This window comes from Typopeltis vanoorti, chromosome 22 (assembly GCF_054136105.1).
Source record: "Typopeltis vanoorti isolate ZY-2024b chromosome 22, IOZ_Tvanoo_1.0, whole genome shotgun sequence".
Taxonomy (NCBI): Eukaryota; Metazoa; Arthropoda; class Arachnida; order Uropygi; family Thelyphonidae; genus Typopeltis; species Typopeltis vanoorti.
In genome coordinates this window covers 37,937,832-37,960,849 of record NC_143570.1, presented here as the reverse complement: position 1 = coordinate 37,960,849, position 23,018 = coordinate 37,937,832, and the positions used below count along the sequence as shown (strand labels likewise).

Here is a 23,018-nt window from a genome sequence, read left to right as displayed (position 1 = left end):
CATGGATTTGCTGATGATGACACCATATGCCCTTCTACCTGAGTAAATTCAGTATTTTCTTCAAATGATTACTCTGTTTTAAGTTTGATTCTGATTTCCACATTGTTTCACTTTTTTCTTCAGTAATATTTGTGTCCACACTCTGAGAGTCGCTCAACTTTGAATTTTTTTTAAACCTTTATTTAGTACACAATTTTATTTTTAATGGGATACTAATTTTTGTCTTGTTCAACATCAAATGGCAGTGGTTGCATTCTTACAAATCAACTGTGCATACTTTTGTATTTTTTTTTGTATTTATGTGCCTTTTATGCTGAATATTGTGTTCATAATAACTTGTCTATGTCAGAAATCTAGTTGGTACTTTCAATTGTTATTATGCCTATACTTTTCTCTAAATTTTTCTGTATGTCTGGAATTCATTTCCTTACTCTGCTGCTTAGATCTGCAATAAAAACCAGCTTGTCCTTTGTTAAAAATAAATATAAGTAAATTTTAAAAAATCTCCATAGGACAATTGGAAGAACAAGATATTGTACCCTTCAGTTGGAAAAGACTTGGGTTTGCTCATTTTGGTGAATTAGTCAATCTCATGTGGCATTATCAGGTCCCCCCCCCCCTTGGAGAAATGGGTTTTTCATCCTGCATACAGGTAAATTGGCCAGACAACATATGCACTGCAATTTACAGACAAAAAATATTAGTGGGTAGTAGATAACACTGATTAGCTGTCATGAAGAATTAAGTAATATAGACAGTTTATGTACAGTAATGTGTCTTTCAGCCCTTCTTGGAGGTTTCACATAATAATAATATAATGAACTGCTCTCTCTCTAATGATTGGAAAAATTCCATTACTTCTTTGCTACCAAAACTTCCCCTAGGGATTACATAAATTGCACACAAATCTGTTAGCATCTGCCTTAAAGAATACAAAAATTGCATCCATGATCATCTGTATGGCTAGTCAGGAATGGCAGATGATGCTCTGGGTATTCTTTCACTGAGGATTAAATGGAAGAAGAAAACAGCCAGGTTATTGCATGGAAATCACCATAGGTCTGAGAGACTACTTTTAGCATCAGCTATAAGGCATTTCCCTAACTTCAACAAACAAGAATGGCTGCATTAATGTGCCAATAGATCTGAGAGACTCCTTCTGTGACCACATTTAGCATAACTTCTCCAGGTTAACTTCATTGTCCCTAGAAGGTGCCTAGTTAAGACATCAGTTACTAGTACTGCACCATTATAATTGAGTTTGCTGTGTAATTGCCAATTTGTGCTCTGATGATGTTGAGTAGAAAACCATTGAAATATTAGTAAGTTCAGTGAGTTAATTATTTTTCTGGCATTTATACTGTGAAGCACTCATGAATAACTAGACCAGAGCCTCATAATGGCTATCAAGATATAATACACATATACATCATATGTCTTGTGGTATGTGTAAATGTGGTAAATGCCACATTTCTCAAAAATGTGGTAAATGCCACCACATTTTTGAGAAATGTGGTGGCAAAATAATTTATCATTAGATTTTAAAGTTGAGGATCTGTAGGTTGTATTTGTATGTGGGTACCTAGTTCACTACAAGAGATGCACAAAATCCATAAATTAAAAGAATTGGTCAAGATCCTGCAGGATTCACCTTTGCAGACTTTTTATGTATACAATATACTCTCTATATGTATGTGATACCTTTACTAAGTGTTTATTTACATCATTTTACACATTTTTAAAATGGAAATGTAGAATTATTTTGTACTTTAGGTAAATGAAGATGAAGACAGCTGACATGAAGATAATAGATGAGCTAAGTTGTAAACAATTAGACAAATACCAATAAATTTCATCCTATCCCTTAAAGTTCCATCATGAAAAGATCTGAAAATGAACTCTTTTTCCACATACTCATGAAAATTCAAACTGCTTATTCAGTGAGGACCAAGCTCCATTTGATTCTTTCTAAATGTGCTAACTTTTCTATTTAAAAGGATATATCTTTTATACGACTAGAAAATCCAGTAAAGCATAATTGTTCATAAATTGCATAATGGTATTTTTGTAAAAAGGATTTTACCTTGCTACTCAACTGAACAGGAGGATTCACAAATTACACAATTCAACTGTGTTCTACCTAATGTGATTCTTTTTGGTGCATTCCTATTAATTTTATAAGTTTTTTTTTTTTACAAATAAGATTAAAAATTTTGTTTTTCTAGATATTGTATTGATACTAGTTAAAGACATCATGATTTTGTTATATTGCAACTTTTTTTATTTCAAGTTTTAAATGTGATATTTAGATATGACCATGTCAGTGGATTGACATGTATGTGATATTTTCAGTTAATTGGAGTATTATAAAAGTAAATGTTTCATAAATGTCATTAAGATGATTTGCTTTATGAATCATTTTAAAAAAATAAGGTTAATGTACCTTAATAGTATTAAACAAAGACCTAAACTATAAGTTAGTAATTTTGTTAATGTTAGAGTTAGTAAATGTCATTAAGATGATTTGCTTTATGAATCATTTTAAAAAAATAAGGTTAATGTACCTTAATAGTATTAAACAAAGACCTAAACTATAAGGTAGTAATTTTGTTAATGTTTTTTCAATAAGTCAGTATAAAAAAGCTGTGGAGATTCATAGAACAGGTAGAAAATCTATGTTAAATAGATACTTATATTCAGCAAACAAACTACTTAGTTAAATACATGCTACCTATATTGATTACCAAGTTTCCTGGGGTATTGCACTATTTAGATGTTATTAGAGCTATTAGCAAGAAATATTTTGCCTGTCATGGTAATAAGCACTGTTCAGTGTAGCATAATTAGAAAGTTAGAAGAGAATAATGTAACTGAAGATTTCAACTGCAGCATTAAAAATCAGAATTTAACACTAAATGAAAAAACTTCATTGTACTCATAACTGCCACTTGACCTTGAAATGTTCTAATAACAGAAAATATTTCTTCCTAACAAAAGAACTGCTGTGCAGCACCAAAACCACTTAGAGCTAGATGTTTTGAGAATTGATATATCAAACCTATATATTTGCTTTCTGCTTAGTAAATCAGGATTTTTATCCAGTTAGCTTAACATAATTAGTTAAATTCAAGTGTAATGTCTTACAAGGTTTGCATGCCTGGAGAAAATCTGAAAATGACAGATTGTATCTTTGATGATCATGATTTCAGTTACTTTAACTTTATTCTAGCTAGGAGAAGCTAAAACTCAGTTGATGTCTGTGTGTAATGCTGAGAAGCCTTTTTTTTTATATGTATTGTAATAACATCTACTGTCTGGAAATGGTAAAGAACGCCTGTACCTAGTACCGCAACAGCATATACTGAGTATTGCAGTGCTAGATAGATGCCTTCATTAATATTATGTGATATATGATATGAAATATTTGTGGAGATTTATAATGCAGAGTGTAGTTTGCCTTCATGCTGCGCATAAAACAGTGATCAGTTATATGTAAATGAAATACTTCAGTCAGAAAAGTGAATACAGGGCAGAGTAGCACAGCTATTGTAGACTTTTAATAGACAGCAACAAGCATAAGAATTAAAATTTCTAACTTTCGTGGTTGATATATATATATAACTCTCATGCATGACAGGTTGCAAAAGCTGTAGCATATCGTTGATGTTTGTCATAAAAGATATATATTTGTTGAAAAGCTGATGGCCTTCCCCAGACACAGGTGAAACAAAATTAAAGATTTTGGTTCAGTAAGTTGGAAGCCAAACCATATATGGATGCTGACTAATTGGTGTGTATTTCTGCAAGCTTAAAAAAAAAGTGGAGGGGTGACATCACCACTTGTTCTCCAGAAACGGAATGCCTATTTAAAAAAAAAAGTTTGAGAGAAAGGGATTTCTTAACCATGTTAATCTTTCACATACACAGTGTTTGTATGGAAGAGAAGTAGTGCTGTGTGTGAGAAAAAAGGACACCTAATTTTTTCGGAGACAGAGAAGGCTGTGGATGTTGTGTTTATGCTTAGAGATAAGGCTACTTGAGAAGAAAAGTTTGATATTTGGCTGGATATTTAGTTATTATTGGATATCATATAGATAGAGAGGTGAAGCAAGATCTTCCTCATGTGAAATAAGACTGTTGGTATTCAAGATTGTTCTTCCCCACTAAAGGGTAGTAATCAAATGAGTGTTTAAAATATAATTATTATGGAATATCTCTAATATTGGAATGCTTCAGTACTACAAGATTTGTCAGATAAAAAGGAATGAAGTCGGAGTGAAATCCGTGATCACTTACATTTGGGGGGGGGGGTGAAAGTATGATCACTTGGAGAAAGAGGAAGCAATATATTTACCATGTGGAACACTCAACCAAAAAGGAAACTGGTAACCCACTCTCAAAGTGTCACTGGATATATTTAGGTATTATCCACAGATATTGTCATAAAAAAGTGAAGTGAGATCTTTCTTGAGTGAAATAGGACTGTTGGTATTCAAGATTGTTCTCTGACCAAAAGAATAGTAAATCTCATTACCAGATCATTCAGATGCTCTGGTAAGATTTACTGTTCTCCTGCTCAAGGACTGACAAGTTTCTCTAGATTCTTCTATGCTTTATGTATAAGTGAGTAATGTTGAATAGAGAATCTGCTATGAATCAAGATTCGCAGAATCCACATTGTTCATGACTGATTAATTAGTCTGAAGTGAAGATAACCTTCGCCATTATTTTTGAGAGAATTAAAATGACACTACTAGCTTTGTGGCTGATTTTTATCTCATTTTTTATAAATGGATAGTTTATTTTGAATAGGAAATAAGAGCTAGTTTTGTAGATAAGTCAAAATTGATTTTGTATGTCTAGCATCAACAACATTTATCAGGACCAAAAGGAATACTTATTGGTTATTAGAATATGATTAGCTTTGTACTTGACTAACTTATTTTAGTTGAAGACTGTGAGAGTACTTGAATATAATGAATTTTCTTTGTTAGGTATTTTTTAGAGGTAAGCCTGATTCTTTATATTCCATCTTTTAAGAAATCAAGTGAGGCATTTACAAAATATTTTTTGCCATGAGGGTGTGAATTTAAAATATGAATAAAAAAGCAGCATTTTACTGATTTATTTATAAATGCAAACATCTTTTGTAATTGAATATTTTGAGCCTTTTCAAAATAATTCCAGTACAATGTGACTCCACTACCAGCTTTATTTTCTTGTCATTTTCAGTAGGACATATTGTAGTGAACTCTGTTCTTTCTTGATGGTGAAATAAACTTTCTAACCAGGAAGGTTTTCATATTTTTAAACTGTGTTTTTTTCATAAAAGGTTTGAAAGTAAAGTGTAAAAAAAAATATTCAGTGCTTTGTTGAACAACACAGGAATTACAAGGCATATCACATGATTGCTTATTTCTTGATTTGTATTTCCCCTCAAAATGATCATATTCAAATTATCTTGTACCAGTTCTCAGAAAGAACTACCTAAACCTATTTGTTTCATTACTTGATCCTTGATTCACTGCACTATCATTAGAGCTGGAGGTATAAAAATAATTTTGGTGACTTTTGAGTATTTAATCCTTTTCATCTTGTCATTTTTAAATGCAGTCAGTTTTTTATATATCAGGTCCATCTTGAGGAGTTGCAGAACCTGTAACAGTAGTTTGTCCCAGCATCATAAATCTGCCTTGTCTATCACTATGTATTCTCCAGCCAGCTTGTATAGAGATGCTCCTTGCATCTAGAAAGAATTCTAACCCAGTTCTTTTAAACAGACAAAGCATACCATTCTTTCATTAGAATTAAAAAGTTACTTCTGACTCAATATATATAAAATCAATTTTGGAGAGTAAAATTCTTCAGCAAAATATATATATAATCTTTCAAAAAAGTAAACCCATACACCAAATGAGTGTAGTTTGTCATATTTCTCTGCTGAATTCCCAAACTGTGGCTTTTTTCTACTGAAAATAGCAGTAGTCACTATTAATAAAATCAGTTTCTTATATGTATTATCATCACTTTCTCCCTTCTACTTTGTAAATGTGTTTGTAGTAATCTCATTGTAATCATAAACACACTTCATGCAGAGGCATGAAGATTTTTTTAATTAAAAAGGTATGCGAGTTTGTATGAAATTAGAAAGGAAAAAAAAAAAACGATTTATTACTATAAACTACATAAGTGGATTTGAGATGGAAACCAAATGCATCAACAATATAGTAATCATGGAAGGCTTAATATGTAGTGAATATTCCTAAAGATTGAAATCTATAGTAAATAGTGACCATGTGAAAAAGAAGAGTGTGATATTTTAGTAAAGATTGGATCAAAACTCTTCAAAATTGGCTGTCCAGATTGATGCAGCTTTAGGAAGGATATGGTACTTAAGACTTGGGATCTGTTTTCAGAACTGTCAAAAAATTTGCTCTTTCACATTCCTTTTAATGCTGTGTTCCTTATTTCTGAGTATGGCGCACAAAGTGGAGCAGCTATTGCAAATTTGTAGTTTAACCATTATTTATTTATATGGATTGGTTAAAACAAATATAGATCTATTATCATAATGCAGCATCCAGTACTAGATACTATTTCTTATAATCTCCTTCATTTGGATATTTGAAAATTTCAGCATATTGATGTCCAATTAGGAGTATGCCAGATACATATACCTTAAGAAATGGTTACTTATGTTATTAAAATAAAGAGAAATAAGTTCTTGGTAATTTTAAAAATATTTCGTTGATATGTGCTATAGACTGCAAATCACTTAGATATAAATAATCTTGTAATGTCGATCACATTAGAATTGACCTAATTTTGCAATGTCTCCATTATTTAACAGTGAGTAAGCCATTAACATTAGTAAACATATAATATAATACAGATGTATTTTGGACATTCTTTACAATACATCCCAAAGGTGGAATTACTGTAAAGTGAAAGAAAATATAAAAGTAATATTTCACTGATAATTTCAATTACACATGAAAGCAGGATTTGACAGGTTAACAGAACAAGAGAATAATGCAAAATTGGTCCGACACACATACAGCACAATAGCCAAAGCTATAAACACAATGTTCTTTAGATTAACTTATTTTTTAATAGAACAATTTTAGTTTTTCAAAGTACAACAGGTAAGAAAATTATGTTTAAACATAATTGAACAAGAACAAATTTGACATATTCTGCCTATGCTCTTGATATAGTAATAGGTGGCAGATTTTTTTTTTCTTTTTTTTAGGTAGAATGTGGCAGTCTCCCAAATATTCAACTAAGTTTTTTAAATCCAAATTTGAAATATTTTTTTAGCTTGTGTATTGCAATAAAACATTAAATATGTAAACTCATGAATGGAGCAGAAACCTGACCATACATGTAGCAATTCAAAGTTCAGAGAGTCATGATCTTCCTTAATCTAATGTTAAAAATGATTGTCTGTTCTGAGCATTTGAGAAGGTGTCATCTGTAAATTGTAATTTTATTACAGCATTCATTGTACTCTCACGGAGGTGGCATACAGCCATTATGTTACATCCCTTGACATGTTGAAAGTGCAACAAATGGGGCTAAAGTAAAGTTTTCATCTGTCTAGAAATACAATATTTTTCTAACACTTAAATGAATGATGAAAAATCATAATTGTGATAATTACTGGCATTCTGGATCAAAAGTTTTTGTTAATGTTTCTCTGCACAATGATGCTGCTATCTTCTGTCCCTTTCTGGATCTGATGGAAATTTAAATAACTGATATACCTGGTTGTGTACCATTTGTCTTTCATACTTCATAAGTAAAATTTTATCATATGTTTTATGTTAAATCTTAACTGTATGCACTTGTAAATTATTTTATGTGTATATCTATCTATATATATATTTAAAAAAATCCTCGGCTATTTATGTAAGTTATGTGAATCTAGCTATTTATAACCTTATACAGGACGTAACTTGTAGACTTGTATCTAACAGTACTTAATATGTCAAAGAATCTCAGGTAATAAAGTTTTCCAATAAAATAATATATATAGCCTTTGGCGTGTGTTTTTTTAATACTCCAGACAGTGAACAAAAATAATTACTATGTTATTATTAAAATAATTAATAAACAACTAATAAAAGGCAATATATAGATGCTTGGGCAGTTCCTATGTCTTTTAAGTAGTCCACACTAAGGCAATTAAGGGATGCAGAGGAATGTATTCCTGCAAGCTCTCTGGTCAACTTACAAAACTTTCATGGTATATATTCAGCTTTGAAATAATGCTGGATCTAATATCCACTTTGCTTATGTAATCAAAGATAATTTCTTCAAAATTAAAGCATATTATAGAGCCATTTCTATCATTGAGTAATCTTAAATACCTGATGAAGTAATCCCTAGTAATAATCATCAGGCATACACTGCTTGGAAAGAAGTTAACAGACATCCCCATGGGCAAGGTGCACTGCATCATGTAACAAGTCACATGGTTGTAGCTGGTATAAATTGGAGGAATATGATGCTCCAAAGTCAGTGCAACTGTGTCCAGGTGAAAGGGCTGTGAGAAGAGAACTGATGGAGTTTGAAAAAGGCATTGTGATAGGCTTACAACATGGCATTTTATCTGTTTGGCTAATTGTTGGCAAATTCAGCCATCCCAGGTCAATAGTTAATGATAGCATACTGAGGTGGAAGCACAGAGAGTCAACTGCAAGTGCTACCCACCACACTCACGGAATATGACTGTAGGGTGCTACAATGGCTAAGTAAAAACCATCATTCGTCAATCAACACGTTGAATGCTGAGGTCCGGGCATCAACTGGAACACGAATCTGTACAAACACATTCAGAACCAAGGTTCGTGACATGGATTTCCATGGTAGGACTGCAATATGCAAGCCTCAACATGGCAGCTGACAATTTGTTTTTGAAAGCAATAATCAACTGACAAGTAAATTGAGTAATATAACTTTTATAAGTTGCATCCTTTAAGTAAGAAATTGCCAATGTCAGAATAATTATTTAATAAGTCTAATAAACACAAATATCCCAGATGTGTAAAGTATCTTAACATCTAATATACCTCATATCCATTTAATATTGATAATTTTTAAGTACAGCAGCATTTAATCGTTGGAAGTATGATCAATATGAAATTTTTTTTTCCCCCTTCCATCAGTAGCTTATTAATATTGACATTCAAAAATGTCTGGGAAAGGTGAACATATTATTTAAGGCCAGTATAATATCAAGGTATATTGATAACAATATACAGCAGTATAATTGGCTGAGCCTGAAAGGGACAACAAAAAATAAAATAGATTTCATACTTTCTTCAAGCACTCATATTTTCAGGGATGTTAATGTTTTAAACCATATTGGCATCACCTCTAATCACAAAATTGTGAGATGGAAAACAGAAGTAATGGTGAAAGCTGAGGGAGTCGTATTGCAAAAAAGGAAAAGTATTATAAAAGTTGAAATACTTCACACAAATAGGGATACCTTTAAGATATCAGTGAAAAGAAAATAAAAGGATAAGAAAATATACAAAGGATATCAAACACAGGAATAAGCACTGTTCATCAAGAAAAAATAACATACTTATTGAATCAGCACGAAATTCAAAAGAAAAAAGGATCTGGACCAAGAAACTATCAGAGAAAAGAAAACAATTGATTGCAGAAAGGAAAAGACGAACGATCAAAATAACAGTAACAAATAAGGCAATAAGGATAAATATAAAAGAAGGTATTAAGAAAAGAGAGAATGATGTTATCCAAAATATCATTGATGAAAATGGAAACCTCAATTCCAAGAAATAATCTTTCATCTGGAAGAAAGAATATTGAAGACCAAAATGAGAGAAAATTATTTAGCAAACAAGAAATCATTGAAAAAGCAAATTTCTGCATAAATCTGTATAAAAGTGAAGACAGGGGAAAAAAAAATAGATTATGACAATACCTCTGATATATCTCCATTAGAAATCTTTGAAATTGAAAAAGCATTAAAACAAAAAAAATAAGAGCTGCCAGAGATGATTGTTTAATAGTAGAGATAATTAAAGGAGACAGGAATATCCAAAAACAAGAATTGAAAATCCTCTTCAATAGATGCATCAAAAAGGAGAAATACCTCAAATATGGAATAATGCAAACATTATTTTACTGCATAAAAAGGAAGTAAAACTATAGACCTAATAGTTTATCCCACATTTATGAGCTTTTCACTATAATTATAACCAACAGATTAGAAACAAGACTTGATTCAATACAACCCTCTGAACAAGTTGGTTTCAAAAAGAACTTCAGTACAACAGATCATATTCAATCAGTAAGCCTGCTTATTGAAAAATGCAATGAACACAGCTATCTAACTGTTCACATGGCTTTCATAGAGTTTAAAAAACATCGTCAATAATAGAAGTGCACTCTTGGAGATTACGGCATTGAAAAACAATTTGAAAATAAAATATATTTATGGAAATGCTATAGCAAATATCATTCTTAATGAAATAAGCAAAAAAATTTCATAAATCAAGGTATAAGGCTTACTGATTCTCAACTCTTCATATTAACACTGGAAATGTATGATGATTAAATTATTATTAAATATTTAATTTAATTATTAAATTAAATAAACAAAGATTTGCTGATGATATTCTTATTATTGTAAATAATATGAAAGATTTAAAAGAACTGAGATAGAAGATATAACAACTAAACAAAAATTGTTAACAATGAAGAAACAAGGAGTCATGGAAAAAGTGAAAAGAAGGAGAAGAATGGGATGGGCAGCTTTTGGAAAATTGAAGAGATTTTTGCAGCAAAATAAAACCTGAAAACAGAGCAAGAATGTTCAAACAGTGTGCATTGCCTGTTATGACATATGGACAGAAACCTAGCCAATCAAAAAGAAAACAGAAAGAAGAATGGAAAGATGTCTGCTAAACATAAGATAAAATCAAATCAAAAATGAAGAAATAAAAAGCTAAAACAAAATTTTTAGATATTGGAGAAAACATACTTTAAAAGAAATAAGCAACACCTTACACGATTCAAGGACAATAGATGGCCAAATGTTATACTGGAGTGGTGGCCATATGAAGGTAAACAATTGGCTGAAAGAACATGGTCAGATGATATAAGAAAAACAATTGGAACTCTTTTGCACCAAGAATATACATGCATACACACCATGTGTGTGTGTGTGTGTGTGTATATATATAAGTGGGAAGGTTATTTGATTAATAGTTGAACTGGTAATAAAAGGAATTAAAAAAAATTAATCCTTTAGCATCTTATTCCCAAATGACCCCGGAGCGTCTAGGAGGCAAACTACGTTTGTCTCAAGAAAGAAAAAGATATCAGAAAGGCACTTTTCATTATAAATATGCTTTAATTTAATATTAACATTCAGCTATTTTAAAATTACATACTGTATATTATCACCAGTTCTTTGTCAGCCTTTTCTGTAATACCAAATGTGGTTAATGAAGACTTTTAGATTTAAATAAGAGGATGACATATTTGACACTTTTTTTAGTGCTATCATCTAGGTCAGTTAGATGTACATAACCTGCATTGTAAAACCTAGCCTACCCAGGGCTAGTTTTTTTTTTGTAAATAAACATGTAATACTTCAGTATCCTGAAGTTTTACATTTTGAAGATGGGAATCACCTAAAATATAGATAAAATGAGTAAGAAAAAAAAAAGGGGGGGAGCAGGAAGAATGGAAGATAAAAAATGGAATTAGCATATTGATTTTTTTTATATATTTATCTCCCACACAAGAGGTACAAAAACCCATGCCACATCAGTGTCATCTGTGAAATGCTGCTAAGGGTTGAGAAAGAAGAAACCTACTGCCATTCTTAAAGAGCTGTAGGTTGAAATTGTTGGGAAGCATATCAGGGGAAAGGCTGTTCCAGTGGAAGATGAAATAAATAAGAAAGAGAGAGAAACAGGTTTGATGAGTGACTTGTACTGTAAAAGGATGTTGGATAGCTGCTGCTTTTAACATCCTAACAGAGCAAGTAGAAGAATCATGTTGCCAGTTCACTGAAGCAGTGACTATGGAAGTACCTGTAGAAGAGAGAAAGAGCTGAAACACTGCATCTGTGAGATAGAGGTTGAAGTGAGCCTCTGCAGGAAACAATCATCTATGAGCACAATTTGGCTCATTGCTTCTGGACAGCATCAATTCTAAGGATGGGTGAATTTAGTATTTGTATAGAGTTAATAAAAGCAGGTTTGGTGTAAAATAGCTTCTTAAGCAGAAAATAATGCCTATTTTGCATAAGCTGAGGAAGCTATTGATGTGTTTGTGCCAAGAGAGGTTGGAAGTAAATGTCAAGGAGATAGTTTATCCTGTCTGGTGATGTGTATTTTACTGAGGATGGGGGAAGGTGAGTTGAGATCCCTTTTGCAAGAAAAGGCAGGAATGCATTTTATCGGTACAAAACCACTAAATTATCCTTGACCCACTGAAGATCAGTTTTAAGGCACTGGTTGCAGATGATGTTGACGTAAGGGATGTCTGGGAACTACATGGCTTGTCAAAGGAGTAGGAATAATGAATACTATTGTCATCAAAAGCTATGGATAAGATTTGTAATGATTGAGAGTAGGTCATTTACATGTAAAAGGAGGAGGGTAGATGAGCGAACAGAGCCCTAAAATACTCCTCCATTGGTGTCAAAGCTTAAAGAGAAGGTGAATGACCAAAGAGAAAGCTGGCTAGTCAGTTACATTACTGTGGAATGGATTCGGATCAATATATCAAACTGAATTTGACAAATTAGATTTTACGTTATATATTTTATTCTGAAAGCAGCTTTTATTTATTTGCTTAAGCTAGGATAAAACCGAGGGGGGGGGGGGTCCTGGTACAGCAGATAGTAATTACTGCCCATTGATGAGACCTCAGAAGTCAAAATTGCTCTAGAAAGTGACTTCTGTTACAGCATTATGTACTTCATGAGAAGTTTGCTCTTCAATTTTTTCTGTAGAAAAATTTGAAAAACTTATGCTACCATAAACTGTGAAAGAGAAGTGGTTGATTTTCATAGAAGAAAAACTGGCTAATCTTAACTGGCATTGTGTAGCTATTACTTTATTATTGCACGAGCATCTCCACAGAGAGGTGTTGTGATCTAATAAGACTGGCAACACACTCCAAGTGAAAAATCTAGTGTTGATGTCTTCAGTCAAATACTGAAAAATTTCCTCTGCATCAATCCTATGAAACTCTTTTAAGTTAAACATTTCAATCTTATATATTTTTTTGTCAAATTTCTGCATTCCACAAGTTCTGAATTTCTCTTTGCTTGGAACAGACCACTCACCATCTTAGTAACTTGCCTCTTCACCGCTTGATCCTCAAGCAACCAGATTTGTGCATATTAATATGGCCAGATCACAGCCTTAGAAAGAAGAATAAAAACCTCACCTCTGTTTGTTCATGTGCTCTTCAAAAACCAAGTAATCCTATAAGTTGCTTTGACAGTATGCAATCTGAACTACAGCTTCCATCAGCACCAATCTCTAGCTTAATCGATTTTGGGATTGTAGTTCTGTCAAATATAGTACAAAGCTTAAATTATTAACTTGACTTTTTTTTTTCTGCATTAAACTGGATCAGCCTATTTAAATCATTTGTAAATAGGCTAAAGGCAACCCAAAGGAATTCTTTTGCCAGGCAATAAGTAAAAGTTAATGTGGAAAAATAACTGTACAATGCAGAAGTTATGCTTGTGTTAGCACGATTAACATGTTTTGTATCATCAGTAAATAACTAAATATTTCTCTTCTATTCATTTCCAATATCATTTGTGCAAAAAATTAAATAGCCTGCAACAAACTGCTATAGTCACCTGCCTTTTCCTCCTCCATATCACCAGTTTCATATTTATTTGTATTCCATGGTATGCTGACAAATGCCTTTGCAAAGTCTAACAGTATTACTGTGTATCCAGAGTAATATCCTTTATCCAACTCAACTGTCACTATTATATTATATAAAGTGAATAAATTATATCATTTGTGCAAAAAATTAAATAGCCTGCAACAAACTGCTATAGTCACCTGCCTTTTCCTCCTCCATATCACCAGTTTCATATTTATTTGTATTCCATGGTATGCTGACAAATGCCTTTGCAAAGTCTAACAGTATTACTGTGTATCCAGAGTAATATCCTTTATCCAACTCAACTGTCACTATTATATTATATAAAGTGAATAAATTATATCATTTGTGCAAAAAATTAAATAGCCTGCAACAAACTGCTATAGTCACCTGCCTTTTCCTCCTCCATATCACCAGTTTCATATTTATTTGTATTCCATGGTATGCTGACAAATGCCTTTGCAAAGTCTAACAGTATTACTGTGTATCCAGAGTAATATCCTTTATCCAACTCAACTGTCACTATTATATTAAGTGAATAAATTATATAGCATGACCTAAGCTATGCTATTTAAGTAAAGCTTACAAAGCTAAACTAAGCTATTTACATGCTGTTCCCCCATAAATGATCTAAATTTTCTTAAATAATTTCTAATTTATACATAATTTCTTCAATTCCTTTACCACCACTCCAAGATACAAAATGGCCTATAATTCACTACCTGTCTTGAGCTTCCTTTATGCAATATTCCACTCCCATGGAATCTTCTCAGAATGGAACAGCCTTTTGCAGGATATGACAGGGTACCACATGATAAGCTGATATTTAAGTTGTAGCACATGGGTTTAGATATCAGGTAGTGAACTGGATTCAGGATTGGCTATTTGATAAGTATCAGAGAGTTGTGTATGGTGGGGCAATATCAAGGAGACAGGTTACAAGTTCCACAGGGATCAGTACTGGGACAGATGATGTGAAACTAGTAAGGTTTATTAGTAATACTGCAGGTGTGATGGCCCTGCAAGAGGACTTGAATAAACTGGAGAGATGGGAAAATTAATGGGGGATATCGGTTTAATGCAGAAAAATATAGTCTTGAAGTTTGGGATGCATTGATGGGAGGCTGCATACTCTGTATTGTACTGAGCTGTACTGGAAGTAGGGGAGGCAAGAGATCTGGGGGTGATGATTGTTAGAAACCTGAAATTCAGGGAACATATTGCAAAGGTGGGGAAGGTAACCCAGAAGATTGCTGTAATACTAAGAAGGATGCTGACCTGCAGAGATAAAAGAGGTGTCATCCCATTGTATAAAGTGAAGATCTGTACACACAGACTATTCTCAAATTTGGTCCTGAGGATTTGAAGGGGATAAATTCCTGTAGAAAGGGTACAGAGGCAGATAACAAAGATGGTTTCAGCACTGTACAATGCTAGTTATGAGGATAGGCTGAGGGAATGTGGACTGCAGTGTTTGGTAGATATAAGGAGAGGTGAGATGATTGAGACTTAAGCTGTTGAGAGATAATTACAGGGTTGACACTGAGGAGTTCTTTTGCTTAAGTATAAAGAGCTAATAAGCTTCATTTCGGCAATGAAAACATTACTTAAATTAAGGGGATATTAAATCCCACATAGTTTTAAAACCGAATAAGAAACTCGAAGATTGGAATCAGAGAGTTACTTGCCGAATATAGTAAACTATAAAGTATCGGCGACACTAGCATTAGCCAATGCAAGTGATCCTAGTACATAGTACAATACCGGACGACTCGTTGCAAAGGTGGGGGAAATTTCAGATCGCTATTCTTAGGTATTTTCCATAATGTAAAAACACATTTCCTAGGAAACGTATGCTGTTATTACATTATGGAGGGAGGTCACTACCCAGACCGGTTTCAGCCTTTTTTGAGGCTTCATCAGTGAGTAGCTAGACCTAATACCGAAGTGTACAGCGAAAAGAACTTATATACTCTGCGAACGAGTTTTCCAAACAGGTGCAACCATTAAGTTACTTAAGTATAAAGAGCTAATAAGCTTCATTTTGGCAATGAAAACATTAATGTTTTCATTCCCCCACCTTTGCAACGAGTCGTCCGGTATTGTACTACGTACTAGGATCACTTGCATTGGCTAACGCTAGTGTCGCCGATACTTTATAGTTTACTATATTCGGCAAGTAACTCTCTGATTCCAATCTTTGAGTTTCTTATTCAGTTTTAAAACTATGTGGGATTTAATATCCCCTTAATTTAAGTTCTTTTGCTTGGTGGAACAGGGGGAAGGAGTGAGGACAATGGGCCATCCCCAGAAGTTACAAAAGGAAGTTGTGAAGAGGATGAGGAGTGGTTTCTTTGCATGGAGTGTGGTTGAACTGTGGAATGCACTGCCTGATGGAGTGGTAAGAGCATGATTGGTGAAAGAGTTCAAGGAGAGGTATGATACTGTATTTTCTAGGAAGGGCCTCCCACGATGAGTCTTTTGACTCCATGGAGGTCTGAATCATCATAATAATAATAATTAAAATGCTGGTCACACTTACGGAATATGCATTATTTCTCCTTTCCATTACACTCTCCACAACTTTTTTTTTTGATACCAATCGATCTGTCTAACTGTTATCTGATTTATCCTCCTGACCTTTTTTTGCAACAGGAACAAAAGTCATATTGCATAATATGATCAAACAATTATGCCACATTGGAAGGTGGTATGTTCATTATTTTTAGCACCAATTGTGTCAATTGTCTGCAATTATGAAAAACAACCAAAAAGGCTTATGCAAATTGGTGCCCTCGTTATTACAATAAAACCATATTCTTGTGTTTACATTGGTGGCGCATATAAAACATTCACAAAAATGGCTCTCTCATTAAATCAGGCATATTGTTTAATGCTTTTCAACTAATTATATGCCTCTGATTTCTTAACTACTAGTTTTAAGATAGAAAAGCGAAATTATGTATATAAGTAGCTAAACAAAAGTTATGAGAATTAGACATGAGCATAAATATGATGGGCAAGAGGCTACTTAAAAAAAAAAAAAAACTCCAAAAGGAAGAAAATATAAAAGGAATTAATATATAAAAATAAGGATTATTAACATTGCGGAGGTTGCAGCTGATCTGATGGATACAAATTGTTTAATAAAAATATTATTCTTATACATTACCGTGTATAGCTTGGAGGTCATGAGTAGCTGCGCATGCATATATTACAAGTGATATTCCACACTGTTTATGTGGTCACTTTTGGTTTAACACATGTTATGTAAAGGTGTGTGATATTTGATAGTAAATTGTATCTGAGATATACCATGAACTCCGATGTCAGTATAGTATTTCTTTAGTTGTTTTTTTCTTTGTTCAATAATTTCTAGATTGTAACTGAAAATAAATAAACCACGTATTTGCAGTGTTTTTTTTTTTAAAGTTTTATCACATTTTAGCACATACTAGTAATGAATGTATCTCTCAGATACACACGACCTATGCTGCAATTTTTTCAACCGTGACCTCCACAGAGTTAAGAGAGACCTCCAGGGAGGCCACATACTACACGCACCAGATATCGTACTTATTCTTGAATTCATTCATACTGCTTGCACACACAACATCCAATAGCAATCCATTCCAATCACACACCACCCTATGAGAGAAAAATCTAGCCCTAACTCCCCCTTCTTAGCAGCATTCATTCTCAGCTTCCAAGGATGCCCTCTTGTCCTTTCCCCACCCTCCATAAATTGAAAAATTCCATCAACTGAAGTCTTTAGCATGTAGAGCTAGTTTCTTTTCATACTCAGACTTTGATTTCCATACAACAGTTGTGACTATTCTAGCCTGCTGCTTATAATTTTCATAATGGACATCATCCTTATGCACACAGTATTCCTTCCACATCATCCTTTTCTTTCAAATCTCCTGCTTAATAAGATTAAGCATCCATTTGACTCCTACCCTATTTATTCTTTGAACTCTTGGAACATGTTCTGACATCGCATCATTTAAGTAAAGTTTAAATGCTTCCCGTGCACTGTCGATATTCTTCACATCCAGCAACCGATCCCATTCCACTGAACTCAGTATACTCCTCAGCTGTTCAATTTCCTGCTTTGTAGTTCAGCATGTAACCTTTTCTGAATGGAACATTCATATACTTAGTCACTTTCCAAATGAATACCGCATGATCACTGTCACCAACCAGAGGCAGCTTAGTTACATCTTTAACTTAAACGCTCTCTGACACTGTAATCAAATCTAACACTCTTTGACCTGAAGTTTCCTCTGTCACATACTGCTTGAGGAAGTTGTCCTGCAATAAATAAATAAATTTATTGCAGGACAATTATGATTACTCTTTTTGCACTCATCTTTTCTAGTTGGTAATAATGCATTTCTTCATTACTAGCAACCGATCCACCAGGTCTGTAACAACACCGTACTATGTAGTTGATTTTGGTAGATTCCGCCTCACACCAGATGGCTTCAAACTCACTGCCACATGAAATACTGTTAGTAGTAGTACTACAATCATAGGTCTCAACTCTAACTGGATTCAAGTCATCCGATATCATTAGCAGCACACCCCTCCTCTCCTATCCTATCTATCCTTCCTAAAAATACTGTACCCTTTATACTCGATGCCAGTTAGTATGTCCGATTCTGATAGCCAGGTCTCACTAATGCCTACAATCTGAGGTCCCAACATATTGACCAAAGCAACAAACTCTACTCCTTTGTTTCTGATACGCATAACATTCATGTACAGACATAATAATCTACCTGCACGTTCTTTTGTATTCTCTTGTCTGCAGTTTGCATGACAGTTGAACAGCTTGCAGATCTCTATTCTTCGAAGATTTCTAACCTTTGCACATGTTGGATGGGTCTGAGCCAGATGAACACAAAGTCGAAATCGTTCCCTCCTCGTCAACATTTCCATGATAAAGCCCATTCCCGTCATTAACACAGTTATATAATAGTGTCGCTCTTACACTGACCATTCCTCCCTTTATAATTTAATTTCACTGACTCTGTGTTAGGTCTCATACCAGTTATTAGTTTTTCATTGCTGCTGATAACAAACATTCAGATGTAGGCTGTCCCTCTTATAGAAATCCGATCTTCCCGCAAACTCACTCCATACATCCAAAAACTCACATCCATTCCTTCTACAGGAATGGATCTGCCTGCTAAAGCAGTTAATAATTTATACCAGTTTAATATTTTTAAAAATTAAGATAAGATGGAAATGACAAAAGTCTGAAACGTAGAAAAACTGCTAGAGTAGGTATTTAACCTAAAATGCTCAAATATGAATGTTAAAAAATTCTATACAAAAACAAAGCCAAGCTAAATTCCAATTGATTGGAGCAAAGTTCTCTTTGTACTTCTCTTTAAAAAAGAAAAAGGAAACAATGTAAAAATTACAGGTTTATCTTCTAAATGTTCATGTAACATTTAGAAATGTTACATAAATCAAGTTGGAGTAAGTGCTCTATCACAAGCCTTTCTACCTGATGGCTATGGTTACTTTATCTGCCAAAACAAACTCTATAACTAGATTTAAGGTAATTTACTGGGACACTCACTCACACAGGCACTAATGAATTTTTATCTTGAACATTTAGTGAAATTTCTCTTCTCCTTATGCCAGTCTATGCTATGGATTGGATCACCATTTGGCCCAATCCTGAAGATACTCTACCAGCCTTTTAAACAAAAATAAATAGCTTATATCCCCCATATAAACTTCCCTATGGGAATAGGAAAGGATGGTGAACTGGTCTTTGACATCTTACTCTCCCATTCTCCTTCTGGTGAACTACTTCCCTCCAGACCTACCGTCACTGGCCACTACATGTGATGGATGATGTGCAGAATTATGCACGTCACCTATCTCAAAAATTAGGCATCAAAAATATATTATATCAACCCCATGTTATCTGCCCTAACCCTAGGATCTAAAACTAGATCTTTGTAGCATTCAACGTATAAAAAAAAACTTCTCAAATGAATAATAATGCTAATTTTTGACTTCTACAGATGCCAGCTTACAGTAACAGTAAGTTCATATTTTATGTATTTTTGAACCTATTACAAAAATATTCAAGAAATACAACTTAATGCCTACATTTTTTTGCTCCCCCTATTAATAAACCCTCCTGCTGGCTGCCTTCCTCTAAAGATAAACAATCGCCTCTTTCTCTTCGAGGTGTGTGCCACATTCCGTGTGATTGTTACCTCTTCTAAGTTTGGGCAAACTGGTGCTTTGAGAGGAAAAAGATAACACCAGTCATATATGATTAATAAGAAATCTGGTTTAGAACAAGGAAATGACAGTGATCTTCTGGCCAAGAACTTGCCTACGCCATCGATGCCAATAAAAATTCAAATGCTTGCTCAAGCTCTAATTTATGTGAACCTTAATTTAAATTTGAATTACTCTTTCTCTCCTTGCAAAAAATCTGGGAAAGTCATCAATTATCATCCAGTAACATTTTTTTTTCATCCATATATCATTTTACTATGTCTCACCCACATCTCATTGTTCATTATACCTCATCATGACATTACAGTTCATAACATTTTTTTTAAATGTTACGAACTGTGTACTGTTAATGTTCTATCTTGTTTGAACTGGCTTCACAATGAAGATGATATTTAGTCTCAGATCAAAATATTTTATTTTTAATTTTAATTCTTGTGTAAAGTATCCTTTACTATGTCACAAGTGCCTTTGAAAAACTCATCTGAGGCATAGGAGTTGCCATGGCTTACATTACTTAAAATACACACTCTGCTCAGGGGGCACTAATAAAAACTACCTATACAAAAATGTGCTGAAAAGTTGTGATAATCACCATAAAGGAATTGAGGTAGAACCATGTAACTTACACACTATTTTACACATTCCCCATGAAGTGCTATACACTTGTTATAATGCTGCATCATTTGCAATCCTCTGAGAAAAAAATTCTTTCCGTTGTTGCTTGCACAAACCAGTCCTCAGCTGCAACATGACTTCATCATTTGTAGTAAATTTGTTCCTTTCAAGTGTTTCTTTAAAATGGTAACAGGGAATAGTCAGATCTGGTGAATAGGGTGGGTGAGGCAGACATTGAAAGCCTAAGTTGTGTATTGTCTGTTGGGTTTCGTATGAGCAGTGCAAATGAGTGCATTGTCCTGCAAAAGCAACACGACTCTGCTCAGCTACCCACAGCATTTTTCCTTTAGTACCTCTTTCCATTCCTTCAGGGCTGTTGAATAAACTGCTGCTGTTACAGTTTCACCTATTTCAAGGTACTTGGTAAGGGTTACCCCATCCATATCCCAAAATACATGGTAAGAACGTTCCCTGCTGATTTTTGGGTTCAGAACTTTTTTGGCTGTGGAGAACCTTTGTGTCTCCACACCACTGATTGTTGTTTGGTCTCTGGGTCAGAGTGATGAAGCCAGGTTTCATCAACAGTCACAAATGTTGTGACTGTTGATGAAATTTTTGCCAAAAAATTTGCACCTGATTTCTCAAAATGACCCGAATTCCCTTGAGATGACAGCGCACGTTCTCTCTTTTGGTCGGTATTCAAACATTTGAGGACCCACTTTGCTGAGAGCTTCTGCATGCCCAGATGTTGGTGGATACTGACCCCCCAACTCGTTCCCTAGGATATCCCCAGAGTCTTTGCAATGCTTTTGGCTAGTATTCATCTATCATCAAGGATCATGGCATACACTGCATCAATGTTTTCACACCTGTAAACACTGATGCAGTGTATCAATGTTTTCAGGTGTGATTGCTGTGGAAGGTCTTCCTGACCTGGCAGCATTTGTTGTCTTAGGATGTCCATTTTAAGCTTGGCCACCGATCTGATAACTGTTGGATATGCTGGAGCACAGTCCCCTAAAGTCTCGCACAAAGTTTGGTGAATCTCAGTTGCGGAATTTTCGTGCAGCATGAAAAACTTGATGGCCTGCACCTTTGTGTCTTTGAATTTCTTCAAAACCTCTGACATACTTTCTTATACAGGGTGTTCGGGATAAATTTGACATATTTATAATTAATTATATTTTTCCGTAAGTTACATGTATTAACACACACTTCTCTTCATTTAAAAGTTTGGACCCTTCTTCAGTCATATACAAGATGTCAGAAAGGATGGATAGCTGGAACCCACCTGAATCATGGAAGAGAATAACTTGTATCATGATGATTCGTGCCCGCCATCAAAATAAGGATATTACGACTGCTGCCCAATGCTCCCTGAATACAGTAAAAACAATCAGGCATGAACTAGAGACTTGCAATGGTGACTACGAGGATGTAGCAAGAAGAAAGATCCCTAGCAGACGATCTGATTGCGTTCGTACAGCAGAATTCCTCGCAAATCTGCAGGAACAGGTGTTGAAGAACCCTGGCATTGGAATTCGGGCTTTGTTCGTGGAGTTGCTAACTGTAGTCAAGCCCTGGATAACAAGGGTAGCCAATGGTAGGCCGTATGTATGGCAGCAGGATTCGGCCCCTTGCCACACCTCTGGGAAAAGTCAAAAATGGTTGTCTGAAAATTTCTACGACTTCACCAGTCCAAATGTTTGGCCTCCAAACTCCCCAGACCTTAACCCCATGGATTATTTTGTATGGGGCGCAGTTGAAAAAGACACCAATCGCACTTCCAGTAATACAAAAGCCCAGTTAATGGATAAAATTAAAACAGTTTTTGCGGCCCTTCCCAGGGAGACTGTAGCATCAGCTTGTTCGAGGTTCCGAAGCAGAATTGAAACTGTGATCGATGCTAATGGTGGTTATTTTGAGTAAATCTTGTTGATAGTATTGTAATTAACTCTGCCTGTAATGTTTTTTTGTCAATTCATTAAATTTAATAGATACAAAGAAGATTTTCTTTTTCCTTACGAAACTGTCAAATTTATCCCGAACACCCTGTATATCCTAAAAGAAAAAGAACACATTATTATAATTTGCTAAAACAGGGATCAAAGGGTTTTAAGATATGTTCTTTCTTGCAGTTATATTAATAGTTGTAATATCGTTTTTGTTCTATATGAGAATTTTTCATCCCCCTCCCCTTGTACAGCCCTTTTAATGGTGCAAGCTAA

At 34.2% G+C, this 23,018-nt stretch overlaps 2 protein-coding genes across 2 annotated transcripts in view; one reads left to right on the top strand and one right to left on the bottom strand.

The window, feature by feature from the left end:
* LOC150094330 (mitogen-activated protein kinase kinase kinase 4-like) overlaps nt 1–7,981 on the top strand; it is a 104,439-nt gene extending 96,458 nt beyond the window's left edge. The window contains exon 11 of the mRNA XM_090412402.1: nt 1,774–7,981. Coding sequence (XP_090268528.1) covers nt 1,774–1,797 — 24 coding nt within the window. The 3' untranslated portion in view covers nt 1,798–7,981. The remainder of the gene's footprint in view (nt 1–1,773) is intronic.
* Nucleotides 1–23,018, bottom strand: part of LOC150094329 (ubiquitin-conjugating enzyme E2 J1-like) — a 246,020-nt gene that overhangs the window by 96,492 nt on the left and 126,510 nt on the right. The window lies entirely within an intron of this gene.